The 26,552-nt window shown below is 37.9% G+C and overlaps 1 protein-coding gene across 2 annotated transcripts; it reads right to left on the bottom strand.

The window, feature by feature from the left end:
• Positions 1–114: 114 nt before the first annotated feature.
• LOC106130756 (protein O-GlcNAcase) lies at positions 115–25,634 on the bottom strand. 2 transcript variants are annotated; one of them, XM_060950981.1, is made up of 22 exons: positions 25,591–25,634; positions 25,150–25,201; positions 24,289–24,517; positions 23,546–23,650; positions 22,531–22,693; positions 20,596–20,724; positions 18,912–19,055; positions 18,174–18,288; positions 17,470–17,555; positions 16,803–17,014; positions 14,460–14,835; positions 13,612–13,730; positions 12,994–13,082; positions 12,217–12,415; positions 11,056–11,230; positions 10,154–10,207; positions 9,309–9,496; positions 8,459–8,547; positions 7,577–7,704; positions 7,145–7,293; positions 5,219–6,353; positions 115–4,753 (listed from the first exon to the last, which is right to left on the bottom strand). In XM_060950981.1, the coding sequence occupies exons 3-22, from the start codon at positions 24,499–24,501 to the stop codon at positions 4,629–4,631; spliced, it is 3,993 nt and encodes a 1,330-aa protein (XP_060806964.1). In that variant the 5' UTR covers positions 24,502–24,517; positions 25,150–25,201; positions 25,591–25,634; the 3' UTR covers positions 115–4,628. The 2 variants fall into 2 exon arrangements, with proteins under 2 accessions (XP_060806964.1, XP_060806963.1); XM_060950980.1 differs by having other exon boundaries at positions 25,315–25,612.
• Between the last annotated feature and the right edge of the window lie 918 nt (positions 25,635–26,552).

Here is a 26,552-nt window from a genome sequence, read left to right as displayed (position 1 = left end):
CGTTGTAACGTTTACTTTTTGCTTTATTGATATAGATAGAGAGAGAGGCGATATACTGTTCGTGAACTCTAATAACATAGAAAAAAGAAATAAAATGCATTCTTTTGTAGTTTATTAGTTTTATTGATTCCTGGATGATCGGCGCCATGTTAAAATTACAAATACAGACAAAAATAAATTTACAACGATTACAGAATATATCATTTATCGATAATGATTATTACATAGTCATATTTTTAAGTGGCATAATTTATAATGAAAAATCTCTCGTAAAAATGAAAGCCCTATTTTTTTACATTTCAAATGTATGTTTGTTGGTTTACGATAGCAAAAATAGCATAGATAAGTATTTAATTAGGAATGATATCGATCAGTAATTAAGTTCAGACATTGATTTAAAACAGAACATTGATTTAAAACAGATATTATTAATATTGCGGACAAAAACCAGACTGCTTTCTTTTAAACAGGCAAAAATGCTCCATTTAGGTTCAAAGTGAAATTTACTAAGTGTAAATCCGACGCCAAATATTATAGCACCCCTTCATTTATACTTTGATAAAATTTATCTCTCAAGTCATATGCTTCCATTTTTCATACTTCTCTTTTACGCGGGGGAATCAATGTTATTAAAACGCCATTATTTTTAATAAGGTTTCTAATAAAAGAGGTCCAAAGTTGACAAGCTGATATTAAAAATGAAATTATAACATAACTTCTTAGCAACATAATAAATACTGTAAATACAATAATTTTATTAAAACATAGCACGACGCTATCTTAAACATAAACAAAGCATTAATTATGAAATGCAATAATTGTGCAAAATAATAATTCCCTTAACGGTATTACGAGTATTTTTTAATAAAAAATACAAAATCTTATAATTACTAAAGGAACCAGATATGACTTTAAAAAAAAGGGAAGTAAACGTAAATTAATGGTTTTTATTCAATCACCAACGAATTTAATTTGATTCGCTTGATATACATTTATGGTAGTCTTATCATTATATTATTTCTATAAATGATACACCGTTACAATAAAGTTCATACTAAATTGGAGTTTGTAAGTATAAGTATGCATAAAAACTAGTATGGTAATAACTAAACGTGATCTCAGTATTTAACTCGAGGCACTGTCTACCCAGTCAGAAATGCAGACGTGACAAAATGTCTGCAAGTTGATAAATCAGTTTTTTTTAGAAGCTTGCTTATAAGGGGTCCCATCAAAATGCATGTGAACCTTCATAATTAATGCAAATCTTCATGACTTAAATTATGCTAAACTACGCTGCTTTTAATATAAAATTTTCATATGAAAAAAAAATGAAAAAACGTTAAGTTACCTTTCCGACAAAATTTCTTTTAAAAGTTAGTTTTTCACAGTGCAATATTCCAATGTGTATAAAGATATTTGCCACCATCACGTGTAAACCTATTAAATATTAAAAAAATTATAGCGTAGTATACATTTTAAACAAAAAAAAAATCCTTAACTACACTTCAGTTAAGATTATTTTCAAATTTCAATAAGCGGTCCCTTCACCTTTTATAGACTAAGAGATTAACGTACTTTCGGTAATAGCGGAGGAGGAAACCGAATCCGTAATCAAAATAAAATGGATGACTCCCGTCTGACCTCCGCAACCTTTACAGGGAAAACTAACCCATATTGAATCTTGGTTACACATACAGTTGTATGAATGTGCTGGTTTCCTCACGATATTTTCCCCTTGCCGTAATAACATTGGTTGGTAATCAAACTAATGTACTAGCCAAAAGTACCGCTATCTCTTGTTATATTATATTAGTTATCACAAGATACCGTCATTCACGTTCTTCAGTCTTGCCTCCTCTAAACAAATGTTTGACTAGGCGTCTTCCAACCCACGATATTCGCCCCGCAAATCAGTAATTGTGTTTTGATATAAATATTATACTTACTTTTACTTACATTTTTTTTTCAAACACTATTTAGTGGCTTTTTTTTCTTAAATATTATATACATTCACTATTATGTTTATAAGATTTTTAACGAAACCTTTGAAATATACAGAGTGGTTTAGTGAGCACAAATTTTCAAAACAAGTTTGTAACATGATGTGCAAATAAGAGTACTTCAGATATTTTTAATAGTATAGAAACTAAAAAATTCCGAATTTCTCTTAACTTTTATTGAATGACAAAAAATTAAGAGATCTTTAGAGATATCATAAAATTTTATCAGTATTATGAACTAAACATGCTCAGAAAAATTGACTACTGTAAAAAAAAAATAACACTTTATACTGTGCGATACATAGGATAAGCCAACAGTTGACACGCTTGCTTATACTAATTCATTATCTCACACGTTTATAAAAAAAATATTCTTTGCCAAATTTTGTAGAAATTTTTTAAAATTTTTGACAGTAAATAGCTTCATATATCATTAAAATAGAAAAAGGAGTTAATACTGTACTATGTTAAGATCAAAAAGTGTCAAGGCAAAAACGCCATTTGAAAATCAATATCACTTTTTTTTAAAGAAAATACATGAAAAAACGTCTAATCCTAGTCACATTCTTATTTTCACTAGTTCAATTACAACACGAACAACAATTAAATTTTATTTTTGCATACACAACATTTTCACACAATTCCTTGAATAAACAATACAGTTTACAAAAACACACTGTTTGTGTTATAGTTTACTAGATGGTCAACTCTGCAACAAACAAATGTCTCAATGAAATATCTTTTGACAGTTTGTATTGAGTACCGAACGAATAATGGCCCGTTTCAATTTCAATAAATAAACGAATCTAAAATAGCTGCAAAAATCATGCCCTCTCACTTGCACAGTATTGCCGCCTTTACTTACACATACGGTGGTACTGCATGAAAAACAGCTATTTGTTTGTTTCGTAAAATGTTTGTTTCGCGTGGTGATTATAGTTATTTTTTCAAATTATTTTGTTTCTTCATTGACTTAATATTGTTTTTATGTAAATATATTTAATGTACAGAAATAATTTTTTTAAATATTATATTAAAGAAATATTTTAAATTTACACTTTTTTACGTTACGATCTGTCACTGCAAGTTTTGTAGAAATGACAGTTTTGGAAAAAAAAACATGACGCCATTTTAGATTCGTTAATCTTTTTTGAAACGGATTATACTACAGTTTTCCTCATTCTTAGTAGTTTATAATATTCGCTAATAGTATGGATGCCATTGCAGACATCAGGCCCCGAAGCACAATGGCTGAGGGTGCAACTGGGATCACGTAAAGATGGAAGAGAGTGTTGGTGCCATATATGTTTTACACACACGACTCCCTGTTTGAAACGGAATTTAAGCGTCCTAATTCATTTCTCTCTCAATATTTTCAACTTTTGGAGGGATTGTCTGTGTTGTCTATGATTTTGTGATTAGAATTACATTTTTACAGAACTAATAAGCGTAATAAACAATAAAATGGTTGTACATAAAAACAATATGACAGATTTTACAAAAAATTCATTCACAAACTGTACAAGCATAGAAAATATGCCTATCTTATACAATTAGATACCTAAGTTATATCAAATTTTAGTCTAAATGCGTAGAAATCTACGGAATATATTTTTTCTTGTTACACAAAAAGTTACATCAAAAGTCCTATTTGCTGATTCAATTTTGTTTTTGTGATGAGTTCATCACAAAAACGTAATCGTCATTAAAATAACGATTTTTTTAGATACATAAAATCACATCTCTTTCCCGAAGGATAAACTACGATCTATCTTTCCACTATCCCTGCACACTTCTTTCGCTTCATCCACATTCATAATAATTTTCATGCAAAATCTTCGGTTAATCTTGACCTGACTTTTTGCCAGAACGTTTTTATATGTAAGTTGAAAACACCGCCTACCCCGTGAGCGATAAAGACGTGTTATATGTATATATGTTGGTGGTAAACATGTTGTAACTATTTTATTTATATTAATGTGCAAAATTCTACTGATTAAATGATCACAACAAATAAAAAACTTTCTCTTTCTTAAGATTGTGAAAAGTGATGTCTTACGATTGCAAGTACTCAAATGTTTCTGGTCTTTTTCTAAGTATAAGCCCATAGAAATCGGAATAATATAAAACAATAGAAATGACAAATTTCATGTTAAACTAAAAGAATGATATGTCGTCGTTTTGCGCACATTGTTTTACCAATTGTAAAGCCGTAAAAAATTAATCTCTGAATTAAGATGCCTGAAAATGGTGTCGCAACTGATAAAGAATTCCAAGTTTATGAGCCTATCCCTTAGTTGCCTTTTATTACATCCATGGGAAAAACATGGTGATTTTATTCTAAAATGCTGGAATCCACGCGGCAATATCACTTATTTAAAATTATATGGTGTTATATGTAAGCAGTTGCTAAAGGGATTTTATCTTACTTAGGTAGGTCTTTAATTTTTTCAAACTGACTGACAAAACTATATACCTACCACTTCTTTAATCTTATATTATTCCGAACTCTATGAAAACCTTTCCTAGATATTTTATGTTAACTTTTTAATCAGCCGATTAAGGGCTTTTAAAACAGTGGCCTAACTACCTAGCCCTTCTAGTGTAGGCCCTTCTTACCCTTCTGGGCTAGAAGGCTCTGGCCAGGTAAACCTTTCCCGAGTCGCGGTGAAGTTCAACGAAACCCAGTTTGCTATAGAACTGGTGTAGGTACATGTCGGTTTCGTTTATACACGCGTGAACGCCGCTTGCACCTGTAAATGAAGGTTTTAATTTATAAATATACTTAAACGAAATGTTTATAATATATTGTATAGAATAAACACAAAAAAAATATATGAAATTTGACACAGAGATAGAAAAGACTTTTAGAATTACTACTTTTTATGGAAATTATCATCGTTGCGAGAAAAAAGAGAATTTACGTTAACTACGAAAGCTGTCGTGTAACTATATTATATACTGGTCAAATCACTGTAAACAATCAAACTAATACATCAGTCAGAATAATGGATATGAAGCTGCTCATTAAAGTCTTTTATTCGGATGCCTGTATGCCTGATCGCGGTTGCCCTCTGAAAATCTTAAGACAGGTTAGCTGGTCGGCTTTACGGGTACGACCTTCAGCTATATATATGTATGTATTCATGTGCTGAGCACGCAGCACGTCAGCAGCGCCGGTGACTGCGGGGCCGCTAGAGACACACTGACACACTGACCGTGGGCCTTGAGCGCGGCCAGCACGCTCTGCAGCAGCCGGGCGCTGGCCGTGTGGTCGCGCAGCGCGGCGCTGAGCACGCAGCACGTCAGCAGCGCCGGTGACTGCGGGGCCGCTAGAGACACACTGACACACTGACCGTGGGCCTTGAGCGCGGCCAGCACGCTCTGCAGCAGCCGGGCGCTGGCCGTGTGGTCGCGCAGCGCGGCGCTGAGCACGCAGCACGTCAGCAGCGCCGGTGACTGCGGGGCCGCTAGAGACACACTGACACACTGACCGTGGGCCTTGAGCGCGGCCAGCACGCTCTGCAGCAGCCGGGCGCTGGCCGTGTGGTCGCGCAGCGCGGCGCTGAGCACGCAGCACGTCAGCAGCGCCGGTGACTGCGGGGCCGCTAGAGACACACTGACACACTGACCGTGGGCCTTGAGCGCGGCCAGCACGCTCTGCAGCAGCCGGGCGCTGGCCGTGTGGTCGCGCAGCGCGGCGCTGAGCACGCAGCACGTCAGCAGCGCCGGTGACTGCGGGGCCGCTAGAGACACACTGACACACTGACCGTGGGCCTTGAGCGCGGCCAGCACGCTCTGCAGCAGCCGGGCGCTGGCCGTGTGGTCGCGCAGCGCGGCGCTGAGCACGCAGCACGTCAGCAGCGCCGGTGACTGCGGGGCCGCTAGAGACACACTGACACACTGACCGTGGGCCTTGAGCGCGGCCAGCACGCTCTGCAGCAGCCGGGCGCTGGCCGTGTGGTCGCGCAGCGCGGCGCTGAGCACGCAGCACGTCAGCAGCGCCGGTGACTGCGGGGCCGCTAGAGACACACTGACACACTGACCGTGGGCCTTGAGCGCGGCCAGCACGCTCTGCAGCAGCCGGGCGCTGGCCGTGTGGTCGCGCAGCGCGGCGCTGAGCACGCAGCACGTCAGCAGCGCCGGTGACTGCGGGGCCGCTAGAGACACACTGACACACTGACCGTGGGCCTTGAGCGCGGCCAGCACGCTCTGCAGCAGCCGGGCGCTGGCCGTGTGGTCGCGCAGCGCGGCGCTGAGCACGCAGCACGTCAGCAGCGCCGGGTGGCTGCGGGTCACGCTGTCTGGGGCGCGCTCTAGCGAGCTGAACTGGTGGAAGTGGCGGATGCAGTCCTGGAACAATATGATTTGGGCTTCAGACTAGGACTCAGTCCAGATGTGGTCTTCTTCTTCCTTCTGTATTTTGTCCCGATTGCATGTTCATCACTCTGGAGGGGTCCGGAACCTTTGACCATGAATCCTGTGTTGGGTGAGTCAGGTTTTTATACAAAACGACTCCTGAGACTTATTTCTCCACAACTTTTGCAGGATTGAAACCGTATTTGATCTATCACAGTCCAGATTTGGTATAACTCTGATACCGCTGTTCGTATTTATTGGAAATACCGTCTTACGAGATTGCGACCCAAAGACAGACCTAAAGACATCTGACGTGGCGTTACTACTATCATGTGGTGACAGTCGATATCAACAGTTTAACATGGGATCCAAATCATGGAGGAGATTGAGATGTTTTTTATGCTACTTGCGGTCTCCCATTCAAGTCTGTGTCTACATCGATGGAGACTACGATCGGGGTTGCTTTAAATGCGTAATAAATATATGTAGCAGAGTCGTTATCGACTCAAAAAGTGTTATCTTTATTTACTCTGTACTCAAATCGAGTCGAAACAGTCATTTCATGTTAGTCTGTGGGGACATCTCTACACCACAGGCCATCACTTGACGACATCAGCCAATAACAGTGCGTATCCTAAATCGCGCAAGCAAAAGCATAAATACAACCTCCGATCCAACATCGTCTGTCGCGCGGTACCCCAAGCGTCACACCAGCCTGGCGGAAGATCTTTCCTTAAGTGGCGGTCGAGCCCAAATCTTCGCTTCCGCTAAAAGTCCACACTCACCTTTGCTGCAGGACTAAGGTCTTCCCTCTCGATGAGCTCCTCCGGGTACTTCCTACACATCTCTGGAATCCAGGCTAGCTCCTGTTTCTTGTAAAACTCTTTGCTGTTCAAAGCCGCACACGCGTATCCCACTATTTGAGGTTTTATACCTGAAAAAAAAATGGAACCGTAAATCATCGCGTATAGTCAAAACTTACAGTTATAAGTACGTCAATTATGACAATTTGATGTGAAATAGAAATATTACATATGCGATCACTCTAAAATAGGTAATCATCGTTTAGGTGGTAGGCTAGCAACCTGTCACTATTTGAATCTCAATTCTATCATTAAGGCCAAAGAGCTGAACGTGGTCTATCAGTCGTGACAATATGTGTTTATATTTGTAAGGGTTTTCCATCTATCTATCAATATAATAATACTAAAACGTACCATTAACTCTGGGTTCGCTCTCGTGGGGCGACTCGCCGTCATCTTCGCCGTCCCGATGCACACAGTCATCATCTTCTTCTATCACCATACATAGTTCTGGCGTTAGAGTCAGGAACGGGACTACTAGTCTGGAAAGTTATATTTTGGGTACTTATTTCAAAAGTCATATTTTAGGCAACGATTTTTAGATCAATTGCAATATGTAGGTGTGGAACCACTAATTTGAAAAGTCATATTTTGGGTAAAATTTTTTAGATCATTTGCAATATTGAGTGATCTCTTGTGAATGAACGAATATGTTTCATTCTCCAAATCTGTGAAAGTTTTTGTATTTTGCATTAGAGAAAATTCCCATCAAATCTCTTCTTTTTAATTTTAATCAATCATCTGTTTTCTCTACTAACAATCGTTCACATACCAATTTGTTTGTTTTCTCTTTACACTTTTTATACTGGTATGGTAGAAGGGTAGGCATTAAAGTAAAATAAAAAATAAAAAAAATTAAGAAAGTCTCAAATGCTATTCTTTAAGAATCAATAGAGTCGTGTCCTTGTGTGTGTACTTCCGACTTTAATCGTCACGCTATAAAAGTACACACAAAAGTTTAGAAATTTAACATACTAATCACACAAATTTTCAGTACATTCATGACCTAGCGATATAAAAGAGCGGAGTCTGCTGACACAGACATTTATATGCTTAAAAGTAGGCTCCAACAACAAACCTACACCCTAAAGATTCCGTAATTACTGAATAAATTCTTTTTCATTTTTTTTTTCATAATAATATCTTGCTATCCTACTCCTACATTCACGTATCGCGCCATATTAAAATATCTAAATGTTTGTCTAAATGTGTTTGTATGTACGTTTTATTACATACCTATCAGCCGGCAACGACTGCAAATCGCTAGGGAACAAATCGCTACAGTCTGAGCCGTCGCGACACGTTTTGTGGCACACTTCGCAAACCTGAAACAAATATTATACATACATACATACATATAATCACGTCTATATCCCTTGCGGGGTAGACAGAGCCTACAGTCTTTTAAAGACTGATAGGCCACGTTCAGCTATTTGGCTTTAAGATAGGATTCAAATAGTGACAGGTTGCTAGCCCATCGCCTAAAAGCAGAATCCCAAGTTTATAGGCCTACCCCTTAGTCGCCTTTTACGACATCCATGGGAAAGAGATGGAGTGGTCCTATTCTTTTTTGTATTGGTGCCGGGAACCACACGGCACTGAAACAAATATAACTGTAGCTGAACCTTACAAACTTGGGATTCTTTTTTAGGCGATGGACTAGCAACCTGTCACTATTTGTATCTCAATTCTATCATTAAGTCTGAACTGAACTGAACGTGGCCATTCAGTCTTTTCAAGACTGTTGTCTCCGTCTACCCCGCAAGGGATATAGACGCGACCATATGTATGTATGTATGTATGAATTAAGAAAATGCTGTAGTGCAGTTTGTTACCGTTTCTTCTGCACTGACGCCTTGGAAGCGGCAGCAAACTTAGTTTTAAGTAATTTATTTGACGTCAACCAATGTTGTTAAACCATACGTTTTGACAATTATTAAGCGACATGAAGTATCCTATATATCCTATCCTAATAAATATTTTGAATTTGAATTCTAGTCCTTGGGAAACGATAAATATTATGAATTTGAATTGAATTTCAATTCTAGTCCTTAGGAAACCCCTAAATAATGACAGAGTCACTGACCGCGGCCTCGTCGGGCGGCGCGTACGGGCGCGGCGTGAGCGGCAGCGCGCACGCGCCGAGGGGGCGGAGCGCCTCGGCCGCGCCGTCCACGGGCACCAGCCGCCGCAGGTCGGCCGCCAGCCCGCCGCGGAACACCCACGGCTCCTGCGCGCCGCTCTCGAACGCCTCCCGCCAGCCCTTGGAGAACCCTGCCCGAGGGGCGCGCAAATTGTCTTCATTAATACATACATACGTACATATGGTCACGTCTATATCCCTTGTGTGGTAGACAGAGACAACAGTCTTGAAAAGGAGAAAGGCCACGTTCAGCTATTTAAAATAAAACGTAAGTAAGTGATAGTTTGCTAGCCCATCGTCTTAAAAAAGAATGCCAAGTTTGTAAACATATCCATTAGTCGCCTTCTACGACTTCATTAATTACTGAATCAATTAAAGTTTATTCAATAACCGGGGACATAGTGTACAGTTCTCTTCATTAATGAGTGCATTCATTATAGTTTATTCAATAACAAGGGATATACTGTACAGTGCATGAACATAAAAAGGATAGCTTACTATACATTGTTTCAACTTAGCATGCTAAGGTTAAAGACAACTTATATATAAAGATATGACGAAACTTGAAACTTCGGCCTTAAACTTGCTGCAATACATATCTTCAGAATTATTATATATTATTATATTGCTATTACAAAATATGCTTTGTCAACTATTATATCTTGAAATCGTGTTGACTTACAAACTTGATTTTTTCACATGTAATGTAGACCTCATAAACACAATTTGTAAATTTTTGATACCAACGAATAGAGTAAGAATTTATATAGATTTTTTAGAAAACTTACACGTATAAGTGCCTTGCAGATTCGACGCTACGTTAGATGGAAACTTGCCCAATTCTGAAACAAAGCATTTTTATTAGTAAACATATTTCAAAATCTTATTTAATTTAGTAGCGTTTTTTTTTTTTTAAATACTACTTCCAAATTTCAACTTTTATAATACGTATTTACTTGGAATAAATGGCTAAAACATATGGGCGACATGATGAATCTGTAAAGGTTCCGTTTATGTCATTTGGCTTCCAAAATCCTAATACAGATTTACCCAGCTCCCACACGTATCTCCCATACATATTTCCTTTTTCAGGAACGTTTATTATCCGTCTTATAAACCGCCCATAAAACGACTTATATTCCACTATATCTATATCTTTATATATAACGAAGTCTTTAGACAAGTAATATAAAGAAGACTTACTTAGCCAACAAGGAGCTATCCTTGTTGGGAGCGTTTATAATCCGGCGCGTCAAACGCTTTTCATGACAATTATAGCTAAATATAACCAAGTCTCTAGACCAGTAATATAAAGAAGACTGACCCAGCCACCTCAGCACGGCGTCCAGCAGAGCTAGAACCGCGCACAGCTCCCACACGTAGGGCAGCAACTCGGCGGTCAGCTCCTTGTTGGGAGCGTTTATAATCCGGCGCGTCAAACGCTTTTTATGACATGTACAGCTAAATATAACCAAATCTTTAGACCAGTAATATAAAGAAGACTGACCCAGCCACCTCAGCACGGCGTCCAGCAGAGCTAGAACCGCGCACAGCTCCCACACGTAGGGCAGCAGCTCGGCGGTCAGCTCCTTGTTGGGGGCGTTTATAATCCGGCGCGTCAAACGCTTTTTATGACATGTACAGCTAAATATAACCAAGTCTCTAGACCAGTAATATAAAGAAGACTGACCCAGCCACCTCAGCACGGCGTCCAGCAGAGCTAGGACCGCGCACAGCTCCCACACGTAGGGCAGCAGCTCGGCGGTCAGCTCCTTGTTGGGAGCGTTTATAATCCGGCGCGTCAAACGCCGCGCGCGACACGTCCACCACGCGAAGCGGCTGCGACGACGGCGCCATTCGCTAGTCTGGAATACATACATACATAATACATAAAATCACGCCTCTTTCCCGGAGGCGTGGACAGAGACTACATCTTTCCACTTGCCACGATCTCCGCATATTTCCTTCGCTTCATCCACATTCATAACTCTCTTCATGAAAGCTTGGCGGTTTCGGATGTACTCTTGACCTGACCCTTTGCCAGGACGTCCTTAATTTGATCAAGATACGTTCGTCTAGGTCTTCCCACCCCGACCTTTCCTTCCACACTCTCCTTGTATATCTGCTTAGTCAACCTGCTTTCATTCATCCTCTCCACATGACCAAACCATCTTAACATACCCTTTTCTATTCCTGTAATTACATCTTCTGGAATACATATTTTTTTATTAGTTAGAAAGTTGGCAAGGCCTTATAAGAGCTTAACGATAAAGGTTAAAGAGATTTACAAATTACGAGTATATTTTTTGATACAACGAACTACGAATAAATAAAGATATGGATAAATCTTCTCACTGGGTAATCAACCGGGGAAACAATTGAATAAAGATGAAATTATGAAAATTGAACCTTATTTATATGTTGAAGTTTGGATATATACCCCACTTACCAAAACCTACATTTTGCCATGTCAATAATTCTCCTTTTTTTTTCTTCTCCTCGTCGTAGATACTATAAATACAATACGATACGTAAAGGTTTTACAATTTATTCCTCTTGAGGTTTGCGAGGTCTAAACCAACAGGTTGGCCGGTTACTCCATTGTTGGGTGTGGGGGGGTTTTATTTTATCCCTAATTCTGGGTCTATTTCAACTAACAAACTTAATGATCGAATGAAAAAATTCCGCCTGGACTAAGACTCGAACCAACGCATTTTGTCTTGCCAGGTCAACAGCGTTACAAACTGAGCTATTCATGTCGCCAATTACACCGACGAATTCATTCATCTGTTTGTTTCGCATCTTACGCGTTACTGGGTGTAGTCGATTCTAGGTCTATTTCTTTCCTCACCTCCTGAGGTTTGTGTGGCCTGGGCAGCAGGTTGGCGGCCCTGGTGACCAGCCAGTGGAAGTCGGTGAGCAGCCGGAGCCCACGCGAGCCGTGCTCGAAGGGCAGGTAGAACGCGTCGCACAGCAACACTAGGTCCTCGGCGGTTAACGCGTTCGGGTCCGCCGATTCTGGTTCTAGGACTGGTTCGATCTCCACTGGCCTGCGGGATAAAACATTTATGTTTGTAAAGCGACAAATATTTATAGGAAAAGTGTAGGAAAAGGTACTGTGGAAAAAGTTTGTAAGGTGACTTTTAATTCATAAATATATTGACATCTATATTCCTAGTGGAGAGCCAGCAGTCTTGGAAGACTGATAGGCCACGTTCATCTGTTAGGCTAAATGATAGAATTGAGATTCAAAAAGTGACAGGTTGCTAGCCCATCGCGTTAAAGGAGAATCTTAAGTTTATAAGCCTATCCCTTAGTCGCCTTTTACGACATCCATGGAAAAGAGATGGAGTGGTCCTATTCTTTTTTATTATGGAAACTACATGGCCCCGACTTTCAATAATTAATTTAATTTATTAAATAAGAATCATTTCATTTTTTATCTGTATTTGTCATCTCGTCTGCTGGGTGTAAGTACAAACTGCTCATTATTAATTTATAATATATAGGGAAAAAATATTACTGAAACTAAAATCTTAATTTTTGTCATATACACGTTAAACATTTAAACATCACAGAAAAAGAGTACACGAAACCTGGACAAAAAGCTAATAAATGGTATACTCACTCGTCGGTTGCTTCCGTGGTTTCAACCGGTTCCACCATCATGTCCGTGCTGAGCGGACTATTACTCGGCTCAACTTGCATAGAACCGTTCTGAAAGAACATGACAATAATTAAATTTTGTTATAATAAACTTATGTGAAAAATCTTGAACCTTTTCACCGCTACACTACACTGAAAATGATGGTCATTGCGTTAACTACTTTACACGCCTTATTAATAATTTACATGTTGTTAATTCCTTCTAATTAAACACATAATTTGTTTTTTTTTGCCAGTATTTTTTTTTAATAACATATTGCTGTATGTAAGTTTGTACAGGCTGCTACCCCAGGTAAATATCTCTTTCAAATGCTATTACATGTAGAACACATACTACATACTCGGCGAGGTTTCCCCACTTCTTACAATTTACCATAGTACGTACGCTGTTGATTAATCTTAATAAATCATTAATTCATTCCCATATTGATTACCTGTCTTTGAGGTTTAATTTATCATCGCTTTGCTCACTATGAATGGAACTACTAACTAAATTATTTTTTTTTATTACATTCTAATTTTTTTTTTGATACCATCCCAGCTTTCTTTGATCATGCTTCCTTGCCTTAGTTACAGTTACCTCGCTCATGCCGTCGTTCATAACGACATCGTCAGTGGCGTCCTCTGTCGCTGAGACGGGGTCTACGTCAAGAGGCTCTGTCTCCGCCGCACGGCTCGGGCTTAACGTTAATGGCGTGTCTGTGGAAGAATATATTTACTTATTCAAAGCCCTGAAAATTGACCTTTTTGTTGACTGGAAGAATGAGCGATAGACACACTACTTATTAATTTATGTGCATCAAAAGAAAAAAAAAAGAACAGAACTTAAACTAAAGAGAAAATTAGAACAAGGGCACTACTTATTTCTAGAGAAATTTCTGTAGTTTGTAAACAATAGTCTTACTATGTCGTAAGACTAAAGGAATGCTAACTTCAATAATTATAAGTGATATTCATTTTGAAGATACAAAGTGTATTCATTTTGTAGATATATCTATTCTATTCCACTAGACCAGGTTCTTTTTGCATTTTTTTTTAATCATAAGGCACATGTGATATGTAGATGTAACAAATGCATTCTTTTTCAAGAGATCTGTTTATATATTTGTTTGTTATCTCTTCAGGAGACCAGTCTTCATGAAATTTTGTATACATATAGTATGGAGTACGGAAAAATCATAATACATTATGCGAGGGAAAAAGCAGTACAGGTTACTGCTTTTCAAAGCAGATTGCAATATACATAAATATAATAACGTCTATATACTTTGCGGGGTAAACAGAGCCAACAGTCTTGAAAAGACTGAAAGGCCACGTTCAGCTGTTTGGCTTAATGATAGAATTGAGATTCAAATAGTGACAGATTGCCTAATCCATAGCCCATAAGCCTATTCCTTATATTAGTATGTATATGAAAGAATTACTCACCACCAATACTCATATCCCCATTCCTCGGCTGATCAACAGTTTCCTCATCAACTATAATATTATCCGATTCCTCCTTATCCTTCTTCAGTTCTTCAATAAAAGACGTGCTTTCTAGAACCGAATCATTAGATAGAGTTTCATCAATCTTCTCCACCATGTTTTGGTCAGCCTTATCTCCGTTGTCCTCCAAAGCCTTTATACCGAGTATTGGAACGGGTAATGTTGATACTGGTATCTCTGATGGTAAGGAAATGTTGGAGCTGGCCATTGGTATGATGGGGTTGGGAATGGATTCGTTGAGAATGACTTTAGTCGGTGAAACTAGTGAATTCATCACTGGATTCGGAACTGGGTTGAAGTTTTCTATTGGTGATACCTGTGAAAGGAATTTCAGTTTAGAATGGATACAATTTTATTTGAATTATTATAACATCCTAATGAAAGACAGATTGTAGTTCCCTTGCAAAGGATGGTGAGGTAGGAGTCGCTTTATGTAAAAACCTGACTCAACCACTCTAGAATCATGGAAAAAGTCGCACCCCGGGCACTCTCCAGATAAATAGAGCAAATATTACTTATAACACAAGTCGACCAGAATCGTAATTTGGTACTCAATTACTTATCAGTTATTTAGAAGTTGAGTTTTCCAAAAGGTAGCATATTCGGCCCTTTATTAAAAAATAAAAAATATTAGAATTAAGATATTCACGCAAGAAAATGAATGGTGTTAGGCAAGGAGGTATACTTGATCATGTAGTTATTAGAAAGGATTTAACTAAAAACTGTTATTTCTGTTGATTGTCGTTAGTAAAAAATGGCGTCACACAGGGTTTCATACTTGTTCCTCTAGCCGTGAGAATTTATTCAACAATTCATTGCCAACAATTGTGTTGATTCGCCGCTCTCTTTATTGTATGCCGCAAGCTATTTGGCCCTCTAATACTTACTGATGTCCCGCAAGGTAGCATATTTGGTCCACCATTACTTAATATATGTAGTATGTTTGGCCCTTTAATACTTACAGTAAGAGTTTTCGACGCAACACACGCAGACATCGGTAAAAGCTTGTAACTGTACAATATTCAAACATTCACGCATTTAGAGAAATGTTGTCTCACAAGGTAGCATTTTTGGTCCTCCAGTAACTATGTGTCACTAAAATCTCCAAATATGGCGTCTATGTTTAACTTACAGTAACAGTTGTAGACAATATAGGCCTATCGGGAGTGGCGGAACATGAGCAGACATCGGCAAAAGCTTGTAACTGTACGATATTCAAATATTCACGCATTTAGAGAAATGGTGTCCCACAAGGTAGCATATTTGGTCCTCCAGTAACAATGTCTCACTGAAATCTCCAAATACGGCGTCTATGTTTAACTTACAGTAACAGTTGTAGACAATATAGGCCTATCGGGGGTGGCGGAACACGAGCAGACATCGGCAAAAGATTGTAACTGTGAGGTATTCAAATATTCACGCATTTAGAGAATGTTGTCCCACAAGGTAGCATATTTGGTCCTCCAGTAACTATGTGTCTCTAAAATCTCCAAATACGGCGTCTTTGTTTAACTTACAGTAACAGTTGTAGACAATATAGGTCTATCGGGAGTGGCGGAACATGAGCAGACATCGGCAAAAGCTTACTGTGAGATATTCAAATATTCACGCATTTAGAGAATGTTGTCCCACAAGGTAGCATATTTGGTCCTCCAGTAACTAAGTCTCACTGAAATCTCCAAATATGGCGTCTATGTTTAACTTACAGTAACAGTTGTAGACAATATAGGCCTATCGGGGGTGGCGGAACATGAGCAGACATCGGCAAAAGCATGTAACTGTACGATATTCAAATATACACGCATTTAGAGAATGTTGTCCCACAAGGTAGCATATTGGGTCCATCAGTAACTATATCTCACTGAAATCTCCAAATATGGCGTCTATGTTTAACTTACAGTAACAGTTGTAGACAATATAGGCCTATCGGGAGTGGCGGAACACGAGCAGACATCGGCAAAAGCTTGTAACTGTACGATATTCAAATATACACGCATTTAGAGAATGTTGTCCCACAAGGTAGCATATTTGGTCCTCCAGTAACTATATCTCACTGAAATCTCCAAATACGGCGTCTATGTTTAACTTACAGTAACAGTTGTAGACAATATAGGTCTATCGGGAGTGGCGGAACATGAGCAGACATCGGCAAAAGCTTGTAACTGTACGATATTCAAATATTCACGCATTTAGAGAAATGGTGTCCCACAAGGTAGCATATTTGGTCCTCCAGTAACTATGTCTCACTGAAATCTCCAAATATGGCGTCTATGTTTAACTTACAGTAACAGTTGTAGACAATATAGGTCTATCGGGAGTGGCGGAACACGAGCAGACATCGGCAAAAGCTTGTAACTGTGAGGTATTCACACAAGGTATGGCCGATATGGCGCGGGGCTCGGCGGTGCTCGTTGTGGAAGTGTTGCTGGTCGCAGTCATGAGAGACATGCAAGTATTGACCGACGGCATGATCGGTATTATCGGCACGGGTGGTACTGGGGGAAAAAAAGAATAAAAAAAACTATGAAACACGTTGATTTACATAATTGATTGAAACGAAGCATGTAAAGATTAATCATAACAATTTATTCTTTCGTTCACATTTCTATCCCTACACAAAGTTTAGATAATTGTGAAGTTGACGTTATTGAAGAATGCTGCAGTGCAGTTTGTTGCCCCTTCTTCTGCACTGAGGCTTTGGAAATGCAGTAAAATTAGTTTTAAGTAATTTTTTTGACGTCAACCAATGTTGTGAAACCTAAAGAAATATTCATTTTGAAATTTGAATTTAACGCATGATCAATTAAATTTTAAATATCAAGAAGAATTTGTACAACGACAAGTTTTGTCATTTAGTTGCATTTCAGGCTAATGCGTGTATCGATCTATGTAGTAAAATAGTAAATCATCAAAGTTTATAATTTATATTTTTTGATAAAATGTATGTTACCTGTAATGGTAGTCTGTGGTTTAGTAACAGGTCCTTGAGCTGCTTTCGGTATCGAAAATTCTGGAAGCCATTCGATGATTGCTTGTCTGTAAAATCGTAAACAAAAAATGAGCAGTCAATCGGTTAACTGACTTATTTTACCTCTTCTAGCTAAACGCGACCTTAAGCCCTGTCTACCCTGAAAAGGAAAAAGACGTGATAACGTCCTCCTCCTAGTGATATTTCCGGATCTGAAGAGACTACTGGGCCCATTTGTGACCATGACCGTGGATTGGGTAAGTCAGGTTTCAACATGAAGCAACTCCAACCTGACCTGCGCAACCTTTTTAGGGGAACCTCACTAATACTGAATCATAGAAAAAGACGTGATATTTGTGTGTGTAATTTTATCCTTTACATCTGAATTTAAAGCATAGAGATACAGAGTGAAAAAATATTGTGTCAACAATGTCAACTACTGCGATGCGGAATTTTATTATGATAAAAAATAAGACAGGGATTACCATAATCTATCTTACAAAATCCGGAATATAATTTGCATCATAATAGAGGACTATTTTTAGTTTTCTCTCATCTGTTAATTCATCATTCATATAATCACGTCTACATCCTGCACAGACTTAAAAGACTGACAGGCCGCGTTCAACTGTTAGGCTTAATAATACAATTGTTAATCGCAGACTGAAATAAAAAAAAATGTTTACCTGAGTGCTTGTCTATGATGATAGACATGTTTTCCGAGCGGGACCGGTGCTTCATCGTCCACCACTCCTTGTTCGCTCTCTCGTTCCAGCTTGATATCCCACGATACAGCTTCAACTGAAATAGATATAGGTTCTGTTTTACCGACTACAGTCTGTAACGTTAAGCGCCATCTTTTAGCACTAGTGCAAGTATAATCAATACATATTTATAATAAAGAGCAAACACTATTTTATCAACCTGCGCTGAATCTTTTTAACGACTATGACTGGAAAAATTAATTGTCAAAGCAAAAAGCATTTTTGCATCTTATTTGAAAAGCAACAAAAAAGTTCCTGGAGTAGAGGCCATAGAGATTGAACTTAATATTTCAGACTATTATGAGCACCCATCTCTTATCGTATGTGTGATGTCGTAAAAGGCGACTAAGAGCGAGGCTCATAAGACGATGGACTAGTCAATCACTATTTGAATATCAATTCTATTATTAAGTCAAACAGCTGAACGTGGCCTATCTGTATTTTCAAGACTGTTGGCTCTAACTACACAAGGGATATAGACGTGATTATGTATGTTTGTATGTATGAGTTTTCTTTCCTCCTTCAAGTTTCTTGATTGAGTTCGATTTGAAGCTTTGTTATTTTATTTTTAATCACCAAGGTGCAATTATTTCAGACTTAATCAGTGTAAATTGTCCCATATATATATATATATATTATTAACTATAAAAGACTACTCACTATGAGTAGGCGCGTCAAGACTACAGCTGGCCCAATGGGCTAGTGTCCATATCGGGATCATGTTCGCATTGTACTCGCAGTTAGGATTGGTCAGGACGCCGCGGAGTAGCGGGATCAGTTCCGGGGAACGGCCGCAGTATGGACCTGTTAAAAAATAAATCGTCGTTAATAAAAATCTGTTTGTTTGTAATATACATACACTAGCTGTGCCCGCGACTTTGTCCGCGTGGAATAGTTATTTTGGGCATCATTAAAGCCCTCAAGGATGAATAATTGTCCCCGTTTTTTTTTTCACATTTTCCATTACTTATTTGCTCCCTAAAGTTGAGCAGCATGATGTAATATAGCCTAAAGCCTTCCCCGATAAATGCTCTATTCAACGCAAAAAGAATTTTTCAATTCGAACCAGTAGTTCCTCAGATTAGCGCGTTCAAACAAACAAACAAACAAACTCTTCAGCTTTATAATATTAGTAGAGATACATACATAAAATCACGCCTCTTTCCCGGAGGGGTAGGCAGAGACTACCTCTTTCCACTTGCCACGATCCCTGCATACTTCCTTTGCTTCATCCACATTCATAACTCTTTTCATGCAAGCTCGGCGGTTTGTAATATCTTTATTATATTGCACATGCAAGTAATATTACATAGTAATAAAAGAAATAAATCGTACGTATGTCTTCTTCTTCCACCTGGCTTTACTGCCGGTTGCATCCTCACCTCTCTGGAGAGGAGCCCGGGGTAAGCCCTTGACCATGACCCTGACTCAGTCAGTCAGGTTTTTACACGAAACGACTATAATCTGACCTCCGCAACATTTGCAGGTAAACCTAACCCGTATTGGATCCACGGTTACACATTCAGTATCCTGAATGTGCAGGTTTCCTCACGATGTTTTCCCTCACCGTAAGAGCATAGGTTAGTATTCAGATAAATGTACGTAACTTTGAAAATAATCATTGGTAAAAGGCCGACCACGTGGGATTCGAACCTGTGCCTTTATGCATATCACGCATTTTAACCAAGCACGTGGCCGGTTCGACTACCGACGCTCTGTATGTATGTTATGTTTGTATGTATATAGGTTTAACTACCGACACTGTGTCATCATCAGAGATCGGAATAGGTAGATTGAATTGGGGTCATTGAACTGAAACGTATATATTAATATGGACATGCCTCCGGGATTGCGGGATTTGTAAATTATTAAGATTTTTCCGGAATTTTTACAAGTGATGGATGAAGAACATATTAGTGGTAGCTGTTTTCCCCCGACTTCGTTCACGTTAATTGTAGTCCTATATTACCCGCGGACAACTACTGAAATGGAATCCCGGAAAAGAGGCTTATCCATGTTATGGATATGATATATTCATGTTTTTTAATGTAGACAATGTGTATTCGTCAATGATTTAGATTTAAGAGATCTATATTTGTACATTGACGTCCGGTGAAAATGCTGCAGTGTAGTTTGTTCCGCCGCTTCTTATACACATGCGCTTTGGAAGCGGTAGTAGTAGTATAATTAGATTTAAGTGATGTGACGTCAATAAGTGATACCTTGTATCCAATTTTGAAAATTAATCTATTCTATTCTATTCTATGCTTTCTTTGGTAATTCATGATGCAAGTACTTAAAATCAATCTACCTATTCCGATGTCTGGTCATCATAGCGACTCACCTAGGAATATCCTCTTCTGGTCGTAATCGTTGGCGTGAAGGTTGTCCCAGATGACCGGAGGCCTGCGCAATACTTGTGTTATCTCCTCTATGCATTCCGATGTCAGTGTCTTCGATATTACCTTGGGACCTGTAACAATTTATTTTTTTTGTTTTATATAAACTTATCCCGAAACCGCCGAGCTTGTATGAAGAGAATTATGAATGTGGATGAAGCGAAGGAAGTATGCAGAGATCGTGGCAAGTGGAGAGAGGTAGTCTCTGCCTACCCCTCCGGGAAAGAGGCGTGATTTTATGTATGTATGTATAAACTTCAAAACGGCTTTGCATTGGTTTTAATTTATACAAAAAATAACCAGTCAATTAGCGAGTCGGACTCGAGCGGATTTCAGCTTTCTAGCTATCACGGTTTATAAGAAACACAACAAGTTTACAAGACAAACGGATAGACAGCACAGGCTTAGTAACAAACATACATATAATCACGTCTATATCCTTTGCGGGGTAGACAGAGCCCTGAAAACTGGCAAAGATCAAGAGAAAAAAGTAGTCCAATTTTATTCCTGAACGTTTTGTCTGTTTCTATGGCGATTATAATCAAAAACATAGTTCAGCCCATTAGTTTTTGTGTGAAAACTTCACAAACACACACATACAATTGTTCTCTATTTCTAATACGATACTACATTATGGATATATTAATCCTACCAATTGTACTAAAACAACAAACTTACAAACTTTCGCATTATATTTGCAAAAGTTTGTGAGGCTATGTAGATGTATGTATATGTTTGTTACTCTTTTAAGCAAAAACTACAAAACGGATTCTCAACGAAAATTTGCTGTAACATAGCTTTGATATTGGAATATGATAATAATTTTAAATTATTATAGATTGAAGGGATAGGCTTGCGAGCTTGGGATTCTTTTTTAGGCGATGGGCTAGCAACCTGTTACTAGTTGAATCTCAATTCTATCGTTAAGCCAAATAGCTGAATGAGGCCATTCAGTTTTTTCAAGACTGTTGGCTCTGTCTACCCCGCAAGGGATATGGACGTGACCATATGTATGTATGTATGTATAAAAGATTTAAAGCGAACCTAGTCGCGTGCGACAGCTTGTACATAATACTGAGGTAGACTTAACATTACGTAACAAACATTCCTTATACAAGTTACAATGACCTCCGATGACGTCATAGTACTACAAATGACAAGTCGATGACTAAATAATGGAAAACTTCGCGCGCCATAAGATCGAAATACATATATTTGTATGTCATATGTTTGTTTATACTACAGTTAGCGGTACAAGTTGAGATTTTGTTTTATTAGTATGTTTTTCTTGAAAAATTGCGTGTGGTTCCCAGAACCTAAGAATAGGACCGCTCCATCTCTTTCTAATGGATGTCGTTAAAGGCGACTGAAGGATAGACCAATAAACTTGGGATTTTTAGCCGATGCCCTTGCGACCTGTCACTATATAAAACTCCTGAATGTTTCCTTTGCTTTCTGCTCTCTGCTATAAACCACACGGAAATAATTATAAACTTTTTTTAATTTGGATTGGATCATATTTAACTTTAAAATACATACATACATATAAATTAAAATAGAGACAAGTTGTGTGGTGTTGTGTTCCATGTTTATTAGCCTATCACTTCTTATCTTACGAGCGTACGGGCTTCGATCGAACCTTTGGATTGTACTGAGCCCTTAGTCGCCTTTAACGACATCCATGGGAAAGACACGCACTGGTCCTTCTTAACTTCCCACTTCTTAAGTGTTGGGAACCACACGGTACAACGAAGAGATGAAGAAAAGTACACACGGGTCCATATGATATAGATCCACATCTATGGGAAATAGAGTGATCCTATTTCAAAGTTCCTGGAACCACACGGCACAACGGAGAGGCGCGATTGAAAGTCCCATACCTGTCCACATGATGTCGATCTGCTGCGACAGCTTGGTGCCCAGCGTGTTGAGGTACTCGGAGCTGGTGACGGTTGGCACCGCCCGGGTGGAGCAGTACTGCGTCGGGCAGATCAGGAACCGGGGGCAGCCGAGGTGCTGGTGGATCTCGTTGGTCACAGACACCTGGATGATGAACAGTTTTGATAGATATATAGGTATATTTACGAAGGAAGAACAATTTAAAGACTGCATTTGTGTGATGTTACCAAAATATTGATACGGGTGATGTGCCTATAAGAATAACGGAAGCCAATAATATGATATTTAGAATTTTTGTGTCTACCTATCAGTATGATTATATATATAGATTATATATATAGATATAGTAGTTATAATTAGATTTAAGTGATGTGTCGTCAATAGGTGATACCTTGTATCCAATTTTGAAAATAAATCTATTCTATTCTATGTTTGTACTCACAAAACGCGAAAACTATTGCTCCGATTTGAATGCGGTTTTTTTCATATTTATCAACCTTTTCAGAGAACTTTTAAGGCGATCAAATCGCGCGCAATAGCTAGTAATCTTTATGCCATAAAAATATATTATCATTTTATCTTTTATACTTTGAAAAAGCTTAGCTGGATGACCGATGATGAATCTATAATAATAAATCTACATTCATTCATGTTTTTTAATGTAGACAATGTGCATTCGTCCATGATTTAGATTTAAGAGATCTATATTTGTATATAGACGTTTGATGAAAATGCTGCAGTGTAGTTTGTTCCGCCGCTTCTTCTACACATGCGCTTTGGAAGCGGTAGTAGTTATAATTAGATTTAAGTGATGTGACGTCAATAAGTGATACCTTGTATCCAATTTTGAAAATAAATCTATTCTATTTTATTCTATTCAGTTTTATTCTTGTGGTTTTGTCCCACTGTTACATTTTGTAAGGTTTAGTTTATAAACATAATTCTGTTCAATCAATATGAATATCAGTGGTAATGTGTGTAAAGTAATTCCCTTACTTGTGCATGAGCAAAACTCTGGAATATCTGTTTGTCCGCTTCACTCATCTCGGGCTCGATGTCATCAAACAGTAGGGCGAAACATGTGCAGCCAAATTGAGACACCTGGAACAGGGGAATATATACTGATCTCAATGTAAACTAGCTGCACCCCGGGGGATTCGATTTTGTGTCTTGCTTTTGTGCAGTACATTGTGGGAATTCAGGGATAAGAAGTACCCTATATTTTACCTATTGTACCAAATTTCATGAAAATCTGTCCAGTAGATTTTGCGTAACAAACACACACACAAACTTTTGCATTTATAATATAAGGATATTTTGCCAGCACAACAATCACATGACGTCAAAAAGTGATACCTTGTATCCAATTTTGGAAATAAATCATATATATTCTATTCTATTCACTGAATTGTGGCTTGACAACTAATCAAAGAAAGAGATCTATAGTAGACTACAAATTTTATTATCTCAAATAAGCTCAAGTATGTAGGACCCCATATTACAACATAAGCAACACATTCTAAGCTGAAGATGCAATAGGCAACATGAAAAAATAAACCATAGTGAAATAGAATGAATATTTTTTATTTTAAAGTAGATTACATTTTAATTGAAGACTTACTATAATACTAAACAGGACTGGGCTCCTCTCAAAAGAGGTATGTAGCAGAGACTAAGCCAGATGCTTTTTTTATTCTGTGGTTAATCTTCATTCCTTAGTCTTAAATAAAAATACAAACCTGTTCCAACTTCCGTTTCAGGGTCGTTATCTCCTTCTGACTGCTGTATGTGATATCAAGTCCCGGAGACAATGCATAACAGAAGATGATTCCCTGATCCTTTGCGGCCGAAATAAGAGACGTGAGATGCTCCGCCTCCTCCACCGTATACAACTCTCGCCAGTATGCCCGATGCTTGTAATCGTCCTTCGGAGCATACACATACATATCCATGCCCCATTTTTTCAATCTAAAGAAAACAGTCATTTATTCTGTTAGACATATCTCGGATATTCATTTGCAATAAATATCTTGTGTAAGTGTAAATATATTTTATGAGAAAAGTGTAAAACATAATTATATGTAGAACATGTTTTATTCTTCATTCATATGAAGATGTAATATAGTATAAAAGTTTGCAACTTTTTCGGTCAGAGATGTATTATAACATTATACAACTGTAGTGTGAGATGTAAGAATGACTGTTGATGTTAATAATAAATCAACAAATCAAACCACTTAACCTTTTAAGATTTATTTCACTTGTAGTTATGTCTTGCTTTTGTGCAGTACATTGTGGGTATTGACAGATAGACATCTGTCTGTCACCAAACCCATCCTAAAATTTTCTATGTATGTAGTCTACCCAACAGAGATTCTACATAATGGAAACTTGATAAGAAGGGTTACATACACCAGATACAAAGGTACCAAATAAATACAAACAGAAAAATATAAATACTACATTATTTTAAATAAATATACCAACAAACATATTTATATTTTGGTAACTATTCCAAATAAGATTAATACAGTAGTTTTTTCATAATGAGATAACACTCCCAAGTATTTAGATGATAATATGCTACATTTGCGACTTACTTTTGGAATAAATCCTTTCGCTGTTCAGTTGTCCACGGTCGACCGTAAAAGCCTGCAATAGAAGGAAGGGTCATTCACTCCAGATCAACTTATTTGCAGCATACTCATATATATACTCTAAGCACGAAAAAACCTACAAAATCCAACTTCTACCGCAATGATTACCTTCAACAACACCGCAAATAAAATCATTTCGTTTGGAACTAGGTTCGTCAGGTGAACTTTCAGTCATTTTCGCCAAGAATTCGATAATAAGTTCGACTTGAAATAATATGTACGCGATGTTAAACTTTCAAAACGTATATCTGTTGATTTACGTGTCCCACGACGGTTCGGACGACGTGAGATGAAATATATTTATCTATAATACCAATTCAATTATTATGAAGCACTGGTAATCCCTTTATAGAACAAAAAAACGCTAAAATAATTCTCGTTTACCATGAATTATCGGAGAAATTATGATGTGTCAAACAGAAATAATGTTGCCACTCAAAAAATAAATATCGATACGTCCAGTATATGTAAAATCGATTCTATTATTTAAAAATAGTAATGTAACAGATTCTATTATAAACATTATAATCGATACATCAAAAGGTTTATTCACAGACCCAATTACATATGTATATTGATTTTATTGTAACTTTCTTTTAGTTACAGTTATCTACACTATTTATTTGTTTGGTCAACTGGAAGACTGGTAGAGAATTTTGTGCATAAAAGATTTGATTGACGGAACTGTGAGGCTGGTTTCAGTCATGCGTTTTATCAGCGCCGACAACTTGCGTGCTCTTACAATAACACTAGATTCCATAGTAACGAGTAGCCCCATTTCTAGTTACGAGCGCTGTTTATACAACGCGCGCCGTTGGCCAATGGTACTGAAGCGCCTGTACATCGCTACTCATTTTATACTTAGAACTCCACCGGCCAACCACGAGGTTTAAAAGTCCACGCGCTAGTCAACAGCGCATCTCGCCAGAGTCACCCTGAAACCAGCATTAAACAAAAAACTGGACAAAAGCCAATCTGGCGTATGAAAAAGCACGCATAAGGTTAGCTTACAAAAGGTTAAAAAGAAAAAAAACTGTTTTCAACAGTTAACTCAATTTTTATTTGAAAACCTTAAGTTTACAAAATTTTAAAGCTTATATAATACTGATTGGTTTGTTTCGATTAATACTTAGGTTTATAAAACATACAAAATTGAATTTAATTTAATAATGACTAGATTAGGTCATACACTAAATATAAACACTTTATATACAAGGCAAACTGATTGGCCAAGTTTACAAATTATTTTATTGTAATAATATGAAATATGTAGAAAGTAGGTTAGGTGTTTTTTCTTTATCCTTCATCTATGTTAGCAAATATTCATATAAATATTTATAATTTCT

This window comes from Amyelois transitella, chromosome 23 (assembly GCF_032362555.1).
Source record: "Amyelois transitella isolate CPQ chromosome 23, ilAmyTran1.1, whole genome shotgun sequence".
Classification (NCBI taxonomy): Eukaryota; Metazoa; Arthropoda; class Insecta; order Lepidoptera; family Pyralidae; genus Amyelois; species Amyelois transitella.
This window is presented reverse-complemented; position numbering and strand designations above follow the sequence as displayed.

What these genes read in the sequence shown, in the direction of transcription:
- LOC106130756 (XM_060950980.1), bottom strand. Translation starts at nt 25,381, where the DNA reads ATGACTGAAAGTTCACCTGACGAACCTAGTTCCAAACGAAATGATTTT. An exon ending in CCAGAAGAGGATATTCCTAG is followed by an intron (nt 19,056 to 20,595) that starts GTGAGTCGCTAT and finishes ATTTTTTAACAG; the next exon opens with GTCCATACTGCGGCCGTTCC. An exon ending in CATCATAGACAAGCACTCAG is followed by an intron (nt 17,556 to 18,173) that starts GTAAACATTTTT and finishes ACGATTTTACAG; the next exon opens with ACAAGCAATCATCGAATGGC.